Here is a 16,485-nt window from a genome sequence, read left to right on the forward strand (position 1 = left end):
TTGCTGATATTCTCACCAAACCTCTGCCCAGGGAAACTTTTGAATACCTCAGACAGAAGCTGAGAGTAGTTGATGCATCATCTTGCTGTTGACACTTGTCTGTTTCAGAGAAAAGTGGGTGTATGCGAGTTGCCTGAGGAGGATCCGCATACATACGCCGGTTTATGCAGAGACAGACGCGTATATGGTAGTTTGAAAGAAATCAGTGGGGACAATCTCTGGCTGAAAAGAGTCTGATATGGGTATGACAGAGACCATCTGGCACAGGTTCAGGGGGAGCAAATTGTTGACACCTAATCCGAAACGGATGAGGTGAAGCTGGACAGTCATCTAGAAGATGAACTGATCCGTTGTGTATATGTATAAATAAATCATTGTCTAATGAATAAATCAACCAGTTCTGTCTTGCGCTCATTAATTGCTGGAGTTACCCTGGCCTGACATGGTATCAGAGCCCAGGTCCCAGTCCCTAAAATAGGTTGTAACTCCTGTCCTGAGCACTGTGTTGCTCTGTCCTGCGCCACTCTGTCCTGTCTGTCCTGCGCTGCTCTGTCTGCCTGGAACGTTAGTCTCTGCGCATCATCGATTGTCTGCGCCTCTGTCCTGCATCTCAATATGATTCTATGCGCTCTCTGACTGCCAGAGACTGCGCACTGTTCTTATGAACGTTTGCCTGAACGCCTGCGTTATTATGAAGGTTTGACTGGCATTCCACTTCTTGATTTCGAATCTCTTATTGTTGATGGAATGGAGCCCTCTCCTGTAGACTTACATCCTCTTCTCTGCACCTTTTGATGCCATCACGCCCCTCGAAGAGATTATTGCAAAGTTTTTTTTATTATGTTGAATCAAACGCAGCAAGTCTATCACCTCTTGTCTCTTTGCCACAAGACGAAGTTGCAGGTCCCGTATGGTCTCAAGAACTCGTTTAAATATCTGGATTTTCAATTCTTCTTCTGATGATCCGCCACCGAATTGTGCACGCCGAATCCGTGAAATTTCACTCAGCTTTCCCAACGCTCTGTGGATTGGTTAGGATTGCTTTTTTGTTTTCACCGTGGAACTGCTTTCTTGTTTTCACCGTGGAACTGCTTTCTTGTCTTCACCGTGGAATTGCGTGGAATTGCTTTCTTGTTTTCACCGTGGAACTGTTTTCATCCACCTACTGCGCGTGCTTGTTGTGGCATGGGTCGTGAAGGCTCTTTAAGAATCATTCGAAATGGCATAAGTGTGGAGAAGCTACTTAGTACACCTCCCATATACCAGGGTGTGACCGGTACTTGGACTATGCGCATGAAGCACCAAGATTCTTATCATTCCTTTCTTGTAATTTCCTTTGTTGAGGAGACCCGTGTTTTGTCGGTGGGTTTGAGCTTTGTTGATATAACAGATGCAGTTGGTTTTGATCCTAATGCTTCCACATTGGCACGTGGTATTGGTGTGAGGTTTGCATAAGAGTATTTTGCAGTCTTTGCTGTGTGAGGAGCCGAATCCATCATCGCTGTCAGTTGGAGGATAAACTGCCATTTTTCGTCGTTGTTACCTTTAATCTTTTGTCCGCTGCATTATAGGGTTTTGTATTACTGTATTGAATTATGCCGAGGTTCTGTATTATTGTATTGAAACCGTGCCATAGAATTATATATTAAGACTGATGCTGAGGTTATATAAACTGTATTGAAGACCGATGCTGAGGTTTATATAAACTGTATTGAAAAAAACTGAGATTCTAAAGGTGGATATATAGAATACTGCAATGAGCCGAGAACAGTAAAATGTATAGAATTACTCAGTAGCATGTCTTTGGCTATAAAGGAACGAGTGTCTTAAACATCTAAAGATTGATATTTTTTTGGAATCTGTGGCATAAGATTTTTTTTTCAGCAGAAGTCTTGCTGTGGCATAAGATTTTTTTTTCAGCAGAAGTCTTGCTGTGGCATAAGAATTTTTTTTCCCAGCAGAAGTCTTTTATCAACAGAAGTTTTTTTAGCAGAGATATTTTTACAGAATGCATTCAATCATTTCTATGGTCGGAATAGTTCTCACTGGCAAGGAGAACTATTCTGAATGGTCCCGGATGGTAAAACACACCCTTATCTACAATGAACTATGGAAAGGAGTGTGTGTCGGAGAAGAAGACAAAGACCCTGTGCAGCCCACATCAGACAAAGAACTTGCCATTTGGGAAAACAAGAACAGCAAAGCCTTTGCATTGATCGCAGCATCTATAAATGAGGAAGTAAGTCGTCATATTTCATCCTATTCCACTGCCTTTGAAGCTTTACAAAAGCTGAAAGAACTCTATGATACACATTCTGCACTTGAAGTTGTTCAGCTCATGATTAAACTCTTCACTCTTGAACTGAAAAATAATGATCCTCTTACTCTTGCATCTGAAATAAAGTCTATAGTGCATGATATTAAATCCACTAAGGTTGAGCTGGCTATCTCTCTTATTGCCTTTCTCAAAGCACTCTATCCTACCTACTCTAACTATCTTGAGTCTTTCAAGCAAATGGAAATCTTAAAGATATAACCTTTGACACTCTTGTGAAAAAGTTCGCTGAAAGAGAGAAAGCCTTTGGAAAGAAAACAGTCCCTGAATCTTCTGAAGAGACTGTTTGCCTTGCTCATAAAGAAAAGCATCCTGCTCAAGATTCTACAAGAGGAAGAGGTGGACGAAGAGGAAGAGGAAGATACTTCAGAGGCAGGGGGAGCAGACATCCTCAAGCAGAAAAGGCAGATCTGCATTGCATTCGCTGCAAACGAAATGGATCACATGATGCTTCTACATGCAAGCTACCATGGGACAAAGTTGAGCAGAGAAGAAATAAGCAGAAAGGTAAAACTGATGACACAGACAAAGGTAAAGCACTTGAATCCGCTCACTATATTGAGGCACAATGTAACATTGGAGTAAATGAAGATTTGTTTAATGCTTCACTTGCTTCTTCGAAAAATGACTGGTTGCTTGATTCAGGAGCAACCTGTCATATGACTCAAAGGAAAGATTTCTTTGAAGATTTCACTGACAAGGTTGATGGAGTAGTATACTTTGCAGATCAGTCAAAAATCAAGCCATCAGGGCTTGGCACAATCAGGCTTAAACTGCCTGGTCTTCCAGACTTTCTTCTGGATCATGTTCTATATCTCCCACAGCTGAAGAGAAACTTGTTGTCCCTGGTCCACATCCGCCAGCAAGGTCACTCCATTCACATGTTTGATGGCAAGCTTGAGGTAAGAAAGGCATCTGACCACTCACTTGTCATGAGGGGTATAGAAGAAGAAAGACTCCTTAAACTGCAAGGAACCTCTGCTCATGCACAACATTTCTCATATATTTCTCATCATGAAGAAGGTGCACTTCCATCAAGTTTATTATGGCATGCTAGATTTCGACATTTAAACTATGATAGTCTCCGCTTGTTGAAGAAAAATGGTGTTGCTGGTTTGCCTACAATTCCTAGAAAACATAAACAATGTGATGCTTGCATTCTAGGAAAGCATAGCAAACAGTCTTTTCATGATTCACATTCAAGAGCACATAGGAAGCTTGAACTTATTCATTCAGATTTATGTGGTCCAATGCCTATTCCTTCTGCAAATGGAAATAAATATATCATGACATTTATTGATGATTACACCAGAATGTGTTGGGTTTATTTTTTGAAGAACAAATCTGATGCTTTTCAAACATTCAAGAATTTTCATAAATGGATTGAAAATGATGCACAATCTCATATTGGGTCTATTCGCACTGATAATGGAAAAGAATATACATCAAATGAATTTGAACACTATCTTCACCAACATGGGATTAAACATCAAACAACTGTGCCTTATAATCCTCAACAGAATGGTGTAGCTGAAAGAATGAACATAACAATTTTGAATATGGTACGATCCATGCTTTTCTTCAAAAATGTAAAGACAATGTTTTGGGCTGATGCTGTTCTATGTGCTGCATATATAAAGAATAGATGTCCATCTAGTGCTGTAAGAAACAAGACTCCTTATGAATTGTGGTATGGACATGTTCCTTCGATAAAACATCTCAGGATTTTTGGTTCCACCTGTTATGCTTTAATACCAAAGGTACATAGAAACAAACTTGGTGCTAGAAGTCGTAAGTGTATCTTCCTGGGGTATTCAAACACATCTAAAGCATACCGCCTTTATGATGAAGTAAATAAAAAGTTTGTTTTATCTAGAGATGTCATTTTTCTTGAATCATCCAAATCTGACAGTGTTGTTGAGCGGCAACTTGATCGCTTGGATAGATTCACAAAACTGAAATCATTCCAAGAGTTTGATAATCAGATTCCACATCTTGAAGGGGGGATTCCTATACTAGATCAACATGTGGAATCTTCTTCTGAAGAACAATCTCCCCTGCATGACACTCCAACAACGGATGATGCTTTAAGTGATGTAATTGATAGAATTGGGAGACTCAATCTTGATTCAGACCCAACTCAATCAACAGAACAGCCTGGACCATCTCAGAAAGGTCCCCCAAAGTGGCTGACAAAGACACTTGAAAGTGTTCATCCTGATGAAATTGGAAAAACAGGAACCAGAAATTCAAACCGACAAGATGGAGGTGATGTAGATAACTCTAATTCACCTGTTGATATGGATGTTACTTATGATTGTGAATTGAACTTGTCTACAGATTTTGAACCAACTTCCTTCAAAGAAGCTGCTTCTCATGATGAATGGAAAGAAGCAATGCAGAAGGAGTATGATGCCCTCATAAAGAATGGCACTTGGAAGCTGGTTGATCCTCCATTTGGAACCAAACCAATTGGCTGCAAGTGGGTCTACAAGAACAAGTACAAAGCTGATGGCTCACTTGACAAGCACAAAGCTAGGCTTGTGGCAAAAGGTTTTGCACAGAAGGAAGGGGTCGATTATGAGGAAACTTTTGCTCCCACAGCAAAATGGGCCACCATCCGGACACTCTTTGCACTAGCTGCTCAGAACGGTTGGAAAGTCCATCAAATGGATGTAAAAACTGCATTCTTGAATGGAGATCTAAAAGAGAATGTTTTTATGTCCCAGCCTGAAGGATTTGCTGTGAAAGGACATGAACACAAAGTATGCAAACTTGTGAAGTACTTGTATGGCCTCAAACAAGCACCACGAACCTGGTATGAAAAACTAACTGAGCATCTTCTGAAACTCAACTTCAAACATTTTGATCTTGATGATGCAACTTTATTTGTCAAGAAAGTTGGCAAAACAGTTGTATATCTTGTGGTATATGTAGATGATCTTTTAATGACAGGGAACAATGAAAGCTATATTGCATCCATAAAGAAAGAATTAGGAAAAAATTTTGAAATGACTGATTTGGGCTATGTTCATTACTATCTTGGCATTGAAGTAACCCAACATCCAAAGTCCATATTTCTTTCTCAAAAGAAATACATTGGAGATTTGTTATACAGATTTGGCATGACAGAGTGCAATCCCCTTTCTACTCCAATGGAACAAAACTTGAAGCTCACATCTACTGAAGGAAAGGAATTTGAGGATGCAACAAAGTATAGACAGCTTGTAGGAAGTCTCATCTACCTCACTACTACCAGACGAGACATTTCATTTGCTGTTGGAATCCTCTCAAGGTTTATGCAAAGGCCTTGTGAGGGACATTGGTCTGCTGCAAAAAGAGTTCTAAGGTACTTGAAGGGAACTCAAGACCTTGGAATCAAGTATACACAGGTGGACGACTTCATCTTGATTGGATACTCTGATTCAGACTTCGATGGAGACAAAGAAACTGGGGTATCTACTTCAAGATATGCTATGAGTCTTGGATCGGGAGCTGTCTCCTGGAGATCACGCAAACAATCAGTACCAGCAGATTCCACAACAGAAGAAGAATATGTGGCAGCAGCTGAAGCAACGAAAGAAATTGTGTGGCTCAGGAAAATCCTTGAAGATTTGCAGGTAAAACAAATACAATCAACTCCACTCATGATTGATAACACCTCTGCAATAAAATTGGCCAAGAACCCAAAGTTCCATGATCGTACTAAGCACATCAATACTAAATATCATCTGATCCGACATCATGTTGAGGCCAAAACATTCCATCTCCGTCATTGTTCCACAAACGAGCAAATTGCAGACATCTTCACCAAAGCGCTTGGAAGAGAAAAGCTTGAAAGATTCAGAACGATGCTTGGACTCACCAACATCCCTTCAGATTAAGGGGGGGAATGTTGACACCTAATCCGAAACGGATGAGGTGAAGCTGGACAGTCATCTAGAAGATGAACTGATCCGTTGTGTATATGTATAAATAAATATTTGTCTAATGAATAAATCAACCAGTTCTGTCTTGCGCTCATTAATTGGGTCATGGTATCTCATCAACCAGTTCTTAGAAGCTTTTGGTTCAAGTACACAGCTGTTGTTGGTTTCAGGTGGAACAAATGCAAAGGGAGAACAGAAGGAGAACATGGTTGCTGCTCTGATTATTGATTGACAGATGCTGCTGATATCAGTTATTGGTGACTTTCATAAGTCTTGATCTAGATATTTCATCTCTATGTCATGTATATCTTCTTTTATTATCAAGGTCATGTAACGACCTATCTTGGTTTCCCCACAATGCCTGGGATGATTAATGTAATGTACTTGGTTGTCATATGTAAATTTTTGATGTATCCCCACTTGGTTGGGTGGATGATCCCCACTTGGTTGGGTGATGGATGTATGTATAGAGTCTTTTGGTGATAGGAAGGTCATTTATGATGTATAAGTCATGGTTCTTCTTGAAGAACATCTTTTTGCAGATCTCGCCTACAGTGAGGGGGGGCATGTTTAGCACAGCAGAGTAGAGATTTCAGCACGTACTCAGTGGGAGCACAACCCTTTGCCCTTGATGACAAAGGGGGAGAATGACTTTGAGGATCTCGGGGTTGCCATCAAGTCCAAAGGGGGAGATTGTTGGCATTATGACACTGTTTTGGCGCTATGGCACAGGTGTTGTCCTTGATGGCAACTCACTCTGATGACAAATCTCAGTTCAGGCTCTCAAAATGGAAGAAATATATATATACGCAGGTTCACCATGATGAAGACGCGTATACACGCAGGTTAGTCATTCAAAAGTCGCGTATTCGTATACACGCACTTTCATGCAGGGAAAAGCACGTACATGTGGGAGATATTATTTTTGGTCCGTGGTATTTTGTCTTTGGTATTTGAACCTATGGTTTTGGGTCATGGTATCTCATCAGAAGTGTTGATCCCAAGTATTGGGTCCATGGTATTGATTTGTTATGGTTTTGGACCGTGGTATTGCGAAAGGCCTAAGACTATAAAAGAGGAAGGAGATCATTTGGCAAAGGATCATCTGAATTATTGAATATCTAAATGTACTAGATCTGGAATACTGGTGATTGGGTTATGGTGCAGATCTGAATCTAAATGAAGGAGGAAATTGAGCGCAAGGAAAAGGACAAGTTCAATCGATGGGTCAAAATCTTAAGGCTTGACTAATAGTATCTTTGTATGATTTTGATCTGTTATATGTGGCGCATACTTGATCTATAAATCTGGTAATCTGGGTTAACTAATGTCTGAATGTTTGAAAGAGTGAATTATCCTTTATAGATCTATACGCAGGTTCAGTGAAGCGAAGGCGCGTATACACGCTGGTTCTGTGAGTAAAAACAGCGTATACGCAAGTTGGTCCAAACACAGAAGCATATGCACGCAGGTTTCTGGTTATTGAAGTAGCGTACGTCTCTTGAATTGTGTTCTAGCTGCTTCTGTTTATTGTTGCAGTGTTCTGGGTTCAGAATTTGGTGTGTGGTTACTCTTACTGTGTTCTGGGTACAACAGTCAGAGAAGTGTCTATTTGATTCAGTGTTAATTGGTGAAAAGGAGATTGTTTGATGCAAAATTCTTGATGATTGATTGATGTTCATGGATCCAGTCTGAAAATTTATGAAACGTGGTCCCTGGAAGCAAAGAGAAGGTTGTAGCCTTCTGCAAGTAGTAGCCTGCGTACTAGTATCCCAGCTAGTACAAGAGCTAAGGGGGTTGTAGCTCCCTTCCAGGAGAAGCTGGAGAACGAGAGAGGGTTGTAGCTCTCTGCAGGTAGTAGCCTGCGTACTGGTAAAGGACTGCACCAGTACAAAAACATTGTAAAAAGAAGTTTCTAATTAAAAGAAGATAGAGATGAATTGCAGCAGGTGGTTTTCACCCACATTGGGTTTCCACCTTATATCTTGTGTTCTTGTGTGTGATTGTCTTCTGCTCTGTTTCACTGTTTTTGGTTACGGTTTATTTGATTCTGACACACAGATTAATGATCAACATCTGTAAGATAAATTAAATTATAAGTCTGCATGGTATACGTTTGTTTCCTTATCTGTAGTTGCGTATATACGCGGTTTTCTCTAACAAAAGTAGCGTATATGATCTGGGTGTGAAAAAGAAAATAATTGACTTGATAATACTGATTCACCCCCCCCCCCCCCTCTCAGTATTATTTCCAACAGAAATCGTGTTTGGCTCTTGAGACAAGCAGGGTGAAGTACAAGAGGACTTGTACAACTATCCATAATTGGTTATCTGTTGTCCTCTCTCTTATGAAAATATTTATGTCTTCGGTTGATGATACCCTAATGGAAAATATGTTCTGCTCAAAGTGAGTCTTGGTGAAAGCACAACGATTGCACTTTTAACTAGTACCACCTACTTAATAAGGTTTTCTATATTCGGTTAACCCTTGTCAGCTCAGTTAAGTAGAGTAAGGTGAGGGGTAAAACCTTAACAAGTATGTCAGAGGTATATATAACATACTTCTCTAAAGGGACAACCTCTTCTCATCTCAATAAGTCAGGATCCCTCTTTTGCCTCATGAAAACAAATAAGTGCTTATGCACATTTATCTGAAAATGAAAAATGAAAAAAGAAAAATAAAATAAAGGTGAAATAAGTGAAAGGCTTCCTGCATAGAGAGGTGATGCAAGTAACTCCGTCAGGGTACTAACCAATCTCCCTGGAAATGGAGCAATGCTTGTGTTCATGCGTGACTCTGTCAAGGCACAGTCCAGACCTGCTGCAGCGAAGAAACACCATAAATGAAGCTAAAACTCTGATAGTCATATTACTTGTGCATCAATATACCCCTCATCCCCAATCGAAACAACTCAGTTGAATTGGCTTGGTATGTGTGTTGTCTGATCAAGAGAATGACAGGGACTATATCTTTAACACAAGCTAGTGTAGAAGTTATGACAATCAAAGAATCGAACAATATTTCCGTGGGGGTTAGACTCGCTTTACACGAAACAAGGTCCATACAAAGAGATGGAGGTCCAAAATTTTTCCTTCTCTTTGTTTTGGAGCCTCCCTCCTCAAAGTCTTAGCAACATGTCTTGCATTGCTCAGGTACTTGTGTTTTTATTTGAAGTTATCTTTCATTTCGTGGCTTGTTTTTCGCTAACTCGTTTTGCTGACCAACCACAAGATGACCCCATGACTTGGTTCACATTTGGTTCTTGCGTTGTCTTGGAAAAATGCACAATCCTGGAGGGAAACCAACCTTGCTCTCAGGAATTGCGCAGAGCAGCCTGACAGTTAGCCCTGCTCTCCAGAAATGTGCAAAGTAGTCTGGCAAGCAACCTTGCTAAGAGGAACTGCACAGAACATCCAGACATTGGGCTTTGGCTCAAAAATTGTGCAAACCTAGCTGGTAGCTTGTCTTCAGCTGGGAAATTGTGCAGAGCATGAGAGGCAGCCAGAGCCACTCAACCCAGGAATTATGCAGAAGCATTCCTCATGTTGTTGTTTGATGCATGTGCCGACAGGCTGCCTGGTTCCCTCTAGAATTGCGCAATCTTCCCATGCATGCATGGCAGCGTTTCCCGAAAAAGAAAATAGAAAAAATAATCTCTAAAAATAGGGATCTTTTTTTTTAGCACTGGGAGTTACATGCAAGTTGATTTTAGAAACTTCCCGCCAAGTGTCGATTTTTCCTAGATTTGTGGCATGCGCGTCATAAACCCTAAATCTACCAAATCTATTTAATGGATGCCCCAGAGCTCATTCTACACATTCGATCTTGTAGCTCTAGCATTCCCAAGGCATCTAGGAACCTTCGACATAGTTGCATAACACTGTTTTTTCACCAACAGTCGCAATTGCGACAACCCTCTCCACCAGCTTCGTTGTTCGTCCATTTGACTAATTCCTGCATTAATTTTCATTGCATACATGATCATTCACTCCGATCTGCACCATCCTTTGCTTTCTCTTTCGAATCTACTCATTTTCAAGTCGCCCTTGGGCAGATATGGGTTGCCTTAGCTCAAATATTGCTTTCCCCGACATGCTCTGTGCATTCCTTAGCTCGAGGCTCTACCTTGGCTCTAGGAATTGCGCAGAGGCTTCCTATCATGGACCTCTAGCTATGCTCTGTGCAGTTCTGGGAATCAGTCCCCAGTCTTGCACACTGGGATTGCGCAATGTGTAGCCCCACCCAACATTCAAGCCGGACTGAACTGTGCATTGCGCAGTCGTAGTCCATAATCAACCTAGCTGGACTGTGCTTTTCACAGTTCTAGTCAGTAGCAAGTCTCACTGCAAGTTGGGACTGTACAATGCGCAGTTCTAGCTGACAATCTCCTAGCCTTGAGAGTCAATACTGCACAATCTTGCCCAACAATCACCCGGTTTGTTGCGTGGTCGATCCTTGATGTGCATTGTGTTTTTAAACTGACATTTGCTTGCCATAAGTGTCCACTCCGTCTCCAGGTACATCAGTTGTTAAGCAGTCTCTCAATAGTTACATAGGCATCATGGTTTCCAAGAGAGATGGATCAAAGGACATTGTAGAGAGAAGCACTGGAGACATGGTTGAACAAGTGCCAATAAAATTTCCCATCTATGCAGACATGAAACTGTTCATAGAGAAGGACATGAAGATCACATGGAAAGAAACAAATGACATATTTGCAGGCACTTTCAAGGAAGATCTGGAAGATCAACAAGTCTATGTCAACATTCATAAGTTAGGATTGTATAGGGTTGCATGTAGGTACCCTGCCTTCCCATGCACGGATATCATTCACTGGGTTTTCTCACATACCAATCCCAAGATGATGACACTGAGTAACACTAGTGTAAAACATCTTGCCACCTTCAAGACGAAAAACTACCATCTAATGTATCACTTTCTGCAACCATGAACTACATGGATGCACTATTCTTCACTCCCAAAAACGATGTGAACTTAAGAAATATCTTGAAGCATTGGGTAAAAGAGCCATTGAAGTTCAACATGCCCATAGGCATCATGTTAATCATGACCATGGGCATCCATACTCAATGAGTTAAACTATTCTTTAATATTTAATATTAAGTATAATGGTTGCTTCTAGCATTTTCCTTAAGTATCTTACCTTAAGAGTGATTTCAAGAGTGTTGACATCTAATAAGAGAGAAAAGAATCTCATATTGAAAATATTGAATAATTTTTTCTACTTAAGTAATTAATTTTAAAATTGTGGTTAATCTTTTCATAAGCTTAAGCTTTTGTGAAATAAAAGAACTTTAGGACCACTAAAGTTATGCAGAAATTAGAAAAATGTCAAAGATAATAAATCAATGTTTTCAAAAGGTAATGAAATAAATAACATTAATAAAAGCAATTAATTTTCAATCTAGAACAAAAGTTGATTGCATAACCATGCATCATCTTACTAAACAAGATCTTAAAATGTGGAAAAGTCAATAATCATGGATATTAATATTACACTAATCTACACATTAAGACATTGACAAGATTTTAGTAATACATCATTTTACACATTAACTATACAATAATCTATACATTAACAACTCACCTATGGTTGGTGGCTATGCTTGGTTATGGTTAACATGGTCAACCATAGTCAACATGGATGTCATGGAAAAACATAGCCACCATGGACATTAACTTTAATATTGTTCCCAATGTAACAAACAACATTGCAATGCGACAAATAAAAAGCAATGTTGCAATATGACAAACAACAAACAAAATTGCAATGTAACGAACAATAAACAACATCGTAATTGGACAAAATAATGATGCTGCAAGATTTACTAGGTTTACGATGTTGACCTAAGTTTACTAGGTTGACTAGGTTTGTTAGGTTAACATATGTTGACTAGATTTATTAGGTTGACCTAAGTTTACTAGGTTATTAGATTATTCTTTACTAGGGTGACTTAGGTTTACTAGGTTTAACAAGTTGACCAAGGTTTATTAAGTTCATGTAGGTTGGCATAGGTTTACTAGGTTGACCTAAGTTTATTAGGCTTTTTTAGGTTTACTAAATTTACTAGGTTGACTAGGTTGACATAGGTTTTTTTGGTTAACCTAGGTTTGTTAGGCTTACTAAGTTTCCTAGGTTGACCTAGGCTTACTAGGTTAACCTATGTTTACTATATTTAGTAGGGTGACCTAAATTTACATTAGGTTGACATAAGTTTACTAGCTTAACTAGGTTTACTAGACTTACCTATGTTTACTAGGTTGACCTAAGTTTACTAAGTTTAACAAGTTGACCTAAGTTGACTTTGGTTGACCTAGGTTTAGTAGGTTTATTAGATTTACTAGGTTGACCTAGGTTTGCTAGGTTTCTTAGGTTGACCTAGGTTCACTTAAGTTTGTTATCTAGGTTTACTAGGTTGAACTATATTTAATAGGTTTACTTGATTTACAAGGTTAACTTAGGTTTATCTAGGTTTATTAGGTTTACTTGGTTGACCTAGGTTTATTACTTTTATTAGGTTTACTGCATTAACCTACACTTAGTGGTTGACTAAGTTGACTTTGGTTTACATAGGTTGACTAGTTTGACCTAGGTTTACCAAGGTTTAATAGATTGACCTAAGTTTAGGAGGTTGACCTAGGTTTATTAGGTTTGTTAGTTTTACTAGGTTGAGCTAGGTTTATTATGTTTATTAGGTTTAATAGGTTGACCTAGGTTGACTTAAGTTTACTAGGTTTATTAGGTCAACTATAGTCAACTATGTCAACAATAGATAACTATGGTCACCATGGTTGACTAAGGTAAACCTTAGTCTATGGTTGTCAACCATGGTAACCATGGTTAATCATGACAAAACATAACCAACCATGATGAATCATAGTTAATCATAATCTATCATAATCAATTATAATTAAATGTAAACAACCCTGAGTCAACTACAACCTATTAATCCTGGCTACACTGCTAAAAAAACATAAAACAGATAACAAGAACCCACATTATTTTTCACCGCCAAACAATTCAAATGCCCAATGTAACCATACCCAAGCCGAGCCGTATTGAACCATTTAACCACGACTTGACGGTGGGCATAAAGGACAGCACCTGCGCGGTACGGGCTCCCTACCGTTGGGGCTACCGCCGCGGACTAAATTCGCGATGTTCTTTTGAAATTCTGTTTCAAATTGGGATGTTATCTATTCCCGTGGGATCTTGGCATCTTCTTGACAATCGGAATGTTCGGAATGGCGGTGGGTTATTCCTGATCAGGTCGGAAATGACTTATCATGTAAGGAACCTGCTCATCTGCGGATTTCTTTCTTTATATAATAATTCAGTTAAACGGTCGCGTGTTCAAGGCTCCCATGCTTCCATGGATCCGAGGGTTAGAAATGTTATGTACCTGCAGTATGGTGTACAGAATAGTTACTTTGCAGGGTTGGAATTTCAAATCTGAAATACCAGTCTCTCCAATTTTAGTGCTTATTTTATCATTTTACCAAAAATGTTGATAGAACAGAATTTTTTGACAGGGAAATCACCCGGTAACAAGGATTGCCAAGAATTCCATTCTGCTCTCTTGCGAAAAGCGCACTTACTATACAAAGATCCCTGATCAGCTAGTGAATTTTAAATCCAACTCTATGGTCGAAGTCGAGGTGGAAATCGAGGATTCTCTATTTTTTCCGGAGATCTTACATGCCAATTCTGCCCGCCGTTGCAGACTCTTAGAATACTGCAGGGAAATTCTATTTCATAGACATTGTCCCCATCTGTTCGCATCGTCTGGTTAGGCAAAAATGAATCAGCAAGCTGACGATCTGGGCAGTTTGAAGGATGAACTCATGCCCAAAGACGACGAAAATCTATGCATTACAGAGAGAGACACCAAGATCAGCATGGACGACATGTTACAGACATGGACTGGTGAATTTGGACGGTGGCAGCTCAGGCATTTCGTGCTGTCCAGCCTCGCATGGACAGTGGAGGCATTGCATACGATGGTCATGATTTTTGCCGACCATCAGCCCGACTGGCACTGCAGGAAAGACATGAACCCTACCCAAAATTTACCTTCCATGAAGCACGGGTTCGAATCCTGCAGCGAGAAGGGATCTATATGTTCCATGGACAGGGCGTCATGGGAATGGGAAGGGGGCCGTGGAGTTTCTACAGTCTCCACATGGGGTCTGATCTGTGACCAGGAATACAAAGTTGGGGTTGTGCAGTCTGCGTTTTTCATCGGGTGTATGCTCGGTAATTCATCATTCCTTTTGAATTTTGTTACAGAGATATAAATTGTTGAATTTATGTGGATGGTAGATTTTGGGTATATTTTAAAATCGGATGGTCAATTTTTCTACTTATCATTATATTTTGAATCAAATTCTAAATATTCCGAAAATCCGCCATTGATATAAAAATGCAGTGTGCTCATCTTTGTTTCTGATATGTTAATGCAGGTGCAGGGATATTTGGGCAATTGTCTGATTCTTCGCTGGGACGGAAGGGAGTGCTGAGGTTGGTCTGTATTTGCAATGCCATCCTCGGTTTCTTGACGGCCTTCTCGCCGAATTTCTGGGTTTATTTGATTCTCCGTTTATTGACGGGCACTAGTACTGGCGGCGTCGGATTGTCGTCCTTCGTTTTGGCCACGGAGCCCGTGGGCCCTTCCAAGAGAGGAACAGCTGGCATGTCGACTTTCTACTTCTTTTCTTTCGGCATAGCGGTGCTGCCCGCTCTCGCCTACTTTTCCCGTAACTGGAGATATCTATACGTCGCGAGTTCGATTCCTTCCGCCTTGTATTGCCTCTTCATTCTGCCTTTCGTGTCGGAGTCCCCGCGCTGGTACCTGGTGAAGGGCAGACTGGAAGAGGCCATGGAGGTCATGAGATCGATTGCCGCCAAGAACGGGAAATCGCTGCCGGCGGGAGTTTCTTTGGCCCTGGAAAGCGACGAACACGATGCGGCGGACTCCGGCGAGACATCGGGAAGCCTTGTGGACGTTTTCCGGTCGCCGTTGACGCGTACCAGGATGGTTTTAATGGCGTTCATTTGGTTGGCCTGTGGAGTTGGGTACTATGGATTGAGCTTGAACGTTGTAAATCTGAGTGCCAATTTATATCTGGGCGTTTTCCTCAACGGAATCGCAGAGGTACCTGCATTTGCCCTGACGGCGATCACGTTAGATAAATTCGGAAGGCGGGCGATCCTCATCTCCACCATGCTGCTGAGCGGAGTGTCTTCTCTGTTGGGAAGCCTGGCGTCGGCGCTCCTCCACGTTCACGGTTCGAATCCCAGCTCCACACTCGCCATTCCAAGGTGGGTTTCCGGGCGCGTGTCGGGATTTGTGAGCGGCGTGCAGGTAGCTTGCGGCATGGTAGGAATCTTCGGCATGGCGGGTTCATATAATTTGATATTCATCTACACCTGTGAGTTGTTTCCAACAGTGGTCCGGAACGCTGCACTAGGTCTGGCGTGCCAGGCAGGGCAGATCGGCGCCGTTATCGCTCCGCTGGTGGTGGTGGTTGCAACTGTAAATCCAGCCCTGCCATTTGCAATAATCGGCGTTTCGGGTATTATAGGAGGCTTTCTGGCTATCAAACTTCCCGAGACCTTGAATCGCTCGCTTTACGAAACCATGGGAGCTTTGGAAAATGCAGAGCCGACTGGAAGTATTTAATTTAATTTTGATCGGAGTTGAAGTAGATATGCAGATCAGCATCAAAGGACAGAAATGTAATTGTATCAGTGGCACATTTCTCTCAAAATACTTGTATAGTTTCTTAATTTTCGGAACGTAAATATTGTCTAAGAGAAATTACAATTTTAATGCTCTTTTTAGTGATTCAGGGAGCTAGCGATCCGGGGGCCGTCCATCTAATTTGAATTTTGCGCAAAATTTATGTATAAAGTCTTTAATTATATATAAATTTGAAAATTAAAATGGTTTAATTTTGGAGGTTTTTAGGGTATATTTTTCAGTTAAAATGTGTTTCAATTTGTGAATTTTTTTTCGGCCTGGAAAAACCATATGTTTTATATTATGCTTAAAACAGTACATACATATGAAAGACAGACCATCCTCATAGATCCTGTGATATCTACAATTTGACTATATAGAGGAGTAAAAACTCATCATAGAGCTAAATATAAACCAGTGTCTATACATCTATATATTCTCAGCCTCATCCACAAT

At 40.5% G+C, this 16,485-nt stretch overlaps 1 protein-coding gene across 1 annotated transcript; it reads left to right on the forward strand.

The window, feature by feature from the left end:
• The first annotated feature begins 13,497 nt into the window (after positions 1 to 13,497).
• On the forward strand, positions 13,498 to 15,985 carry LOC149232116 (organic cation/carnitine transporter 4-like). The gene is made up of 2 exons (XM_089379358.1): positions 13,498 to 14,543; positions 14,750 to 15,985. The coding sequence occupies exons 1-2, from the start codon at positions 14,087 to 14,089 to the stop codon at positions 15,967 to 15,969; spliced, it is 1,677 nt and encodes a 558-aa protein (XP_089235484.1). The 5' UTR covers positions 13,498 to 14,086; the 3' UTR covers positions 15,970 to 15,985.
• The last annotated feature ends 500 nt before the right edge of the window (positions 15,986 to 16,485 follow it).

This window comes from Pinus tabuliformis, chromosome J (assembly GCF_031772625.1).
Source record: "Pinus tabuliformis cultivar Carrire ecotype Pingquan chromosome J, CPIR1, whole genome shotgun sequence".
NCBI lineage: Eukaryota > Viridiplantae > Streptophyta > Pinopsida > Pinales > Pinaceae > Pinus > Pinus tabuliformis.

What these genes read in the sequence shown, in the direction of transcription:
- LOC149232116 (XM_089379358.1), top strand. Translation starts at nt 14,087, where the DNA reads ATGAATCAGCAAGCTGACGATCTGGGCAGTTTGAAGGATGAACTCATG. An exon ending in TTTCATCGGGTGTATGCTCG is followed by an intron (nt 14,544 to 14,749) that starts GTAATTCATCAT and finishes ATGTTAATGCAG; the next exon opens with GTGCAGGGATATTTGGGCAA.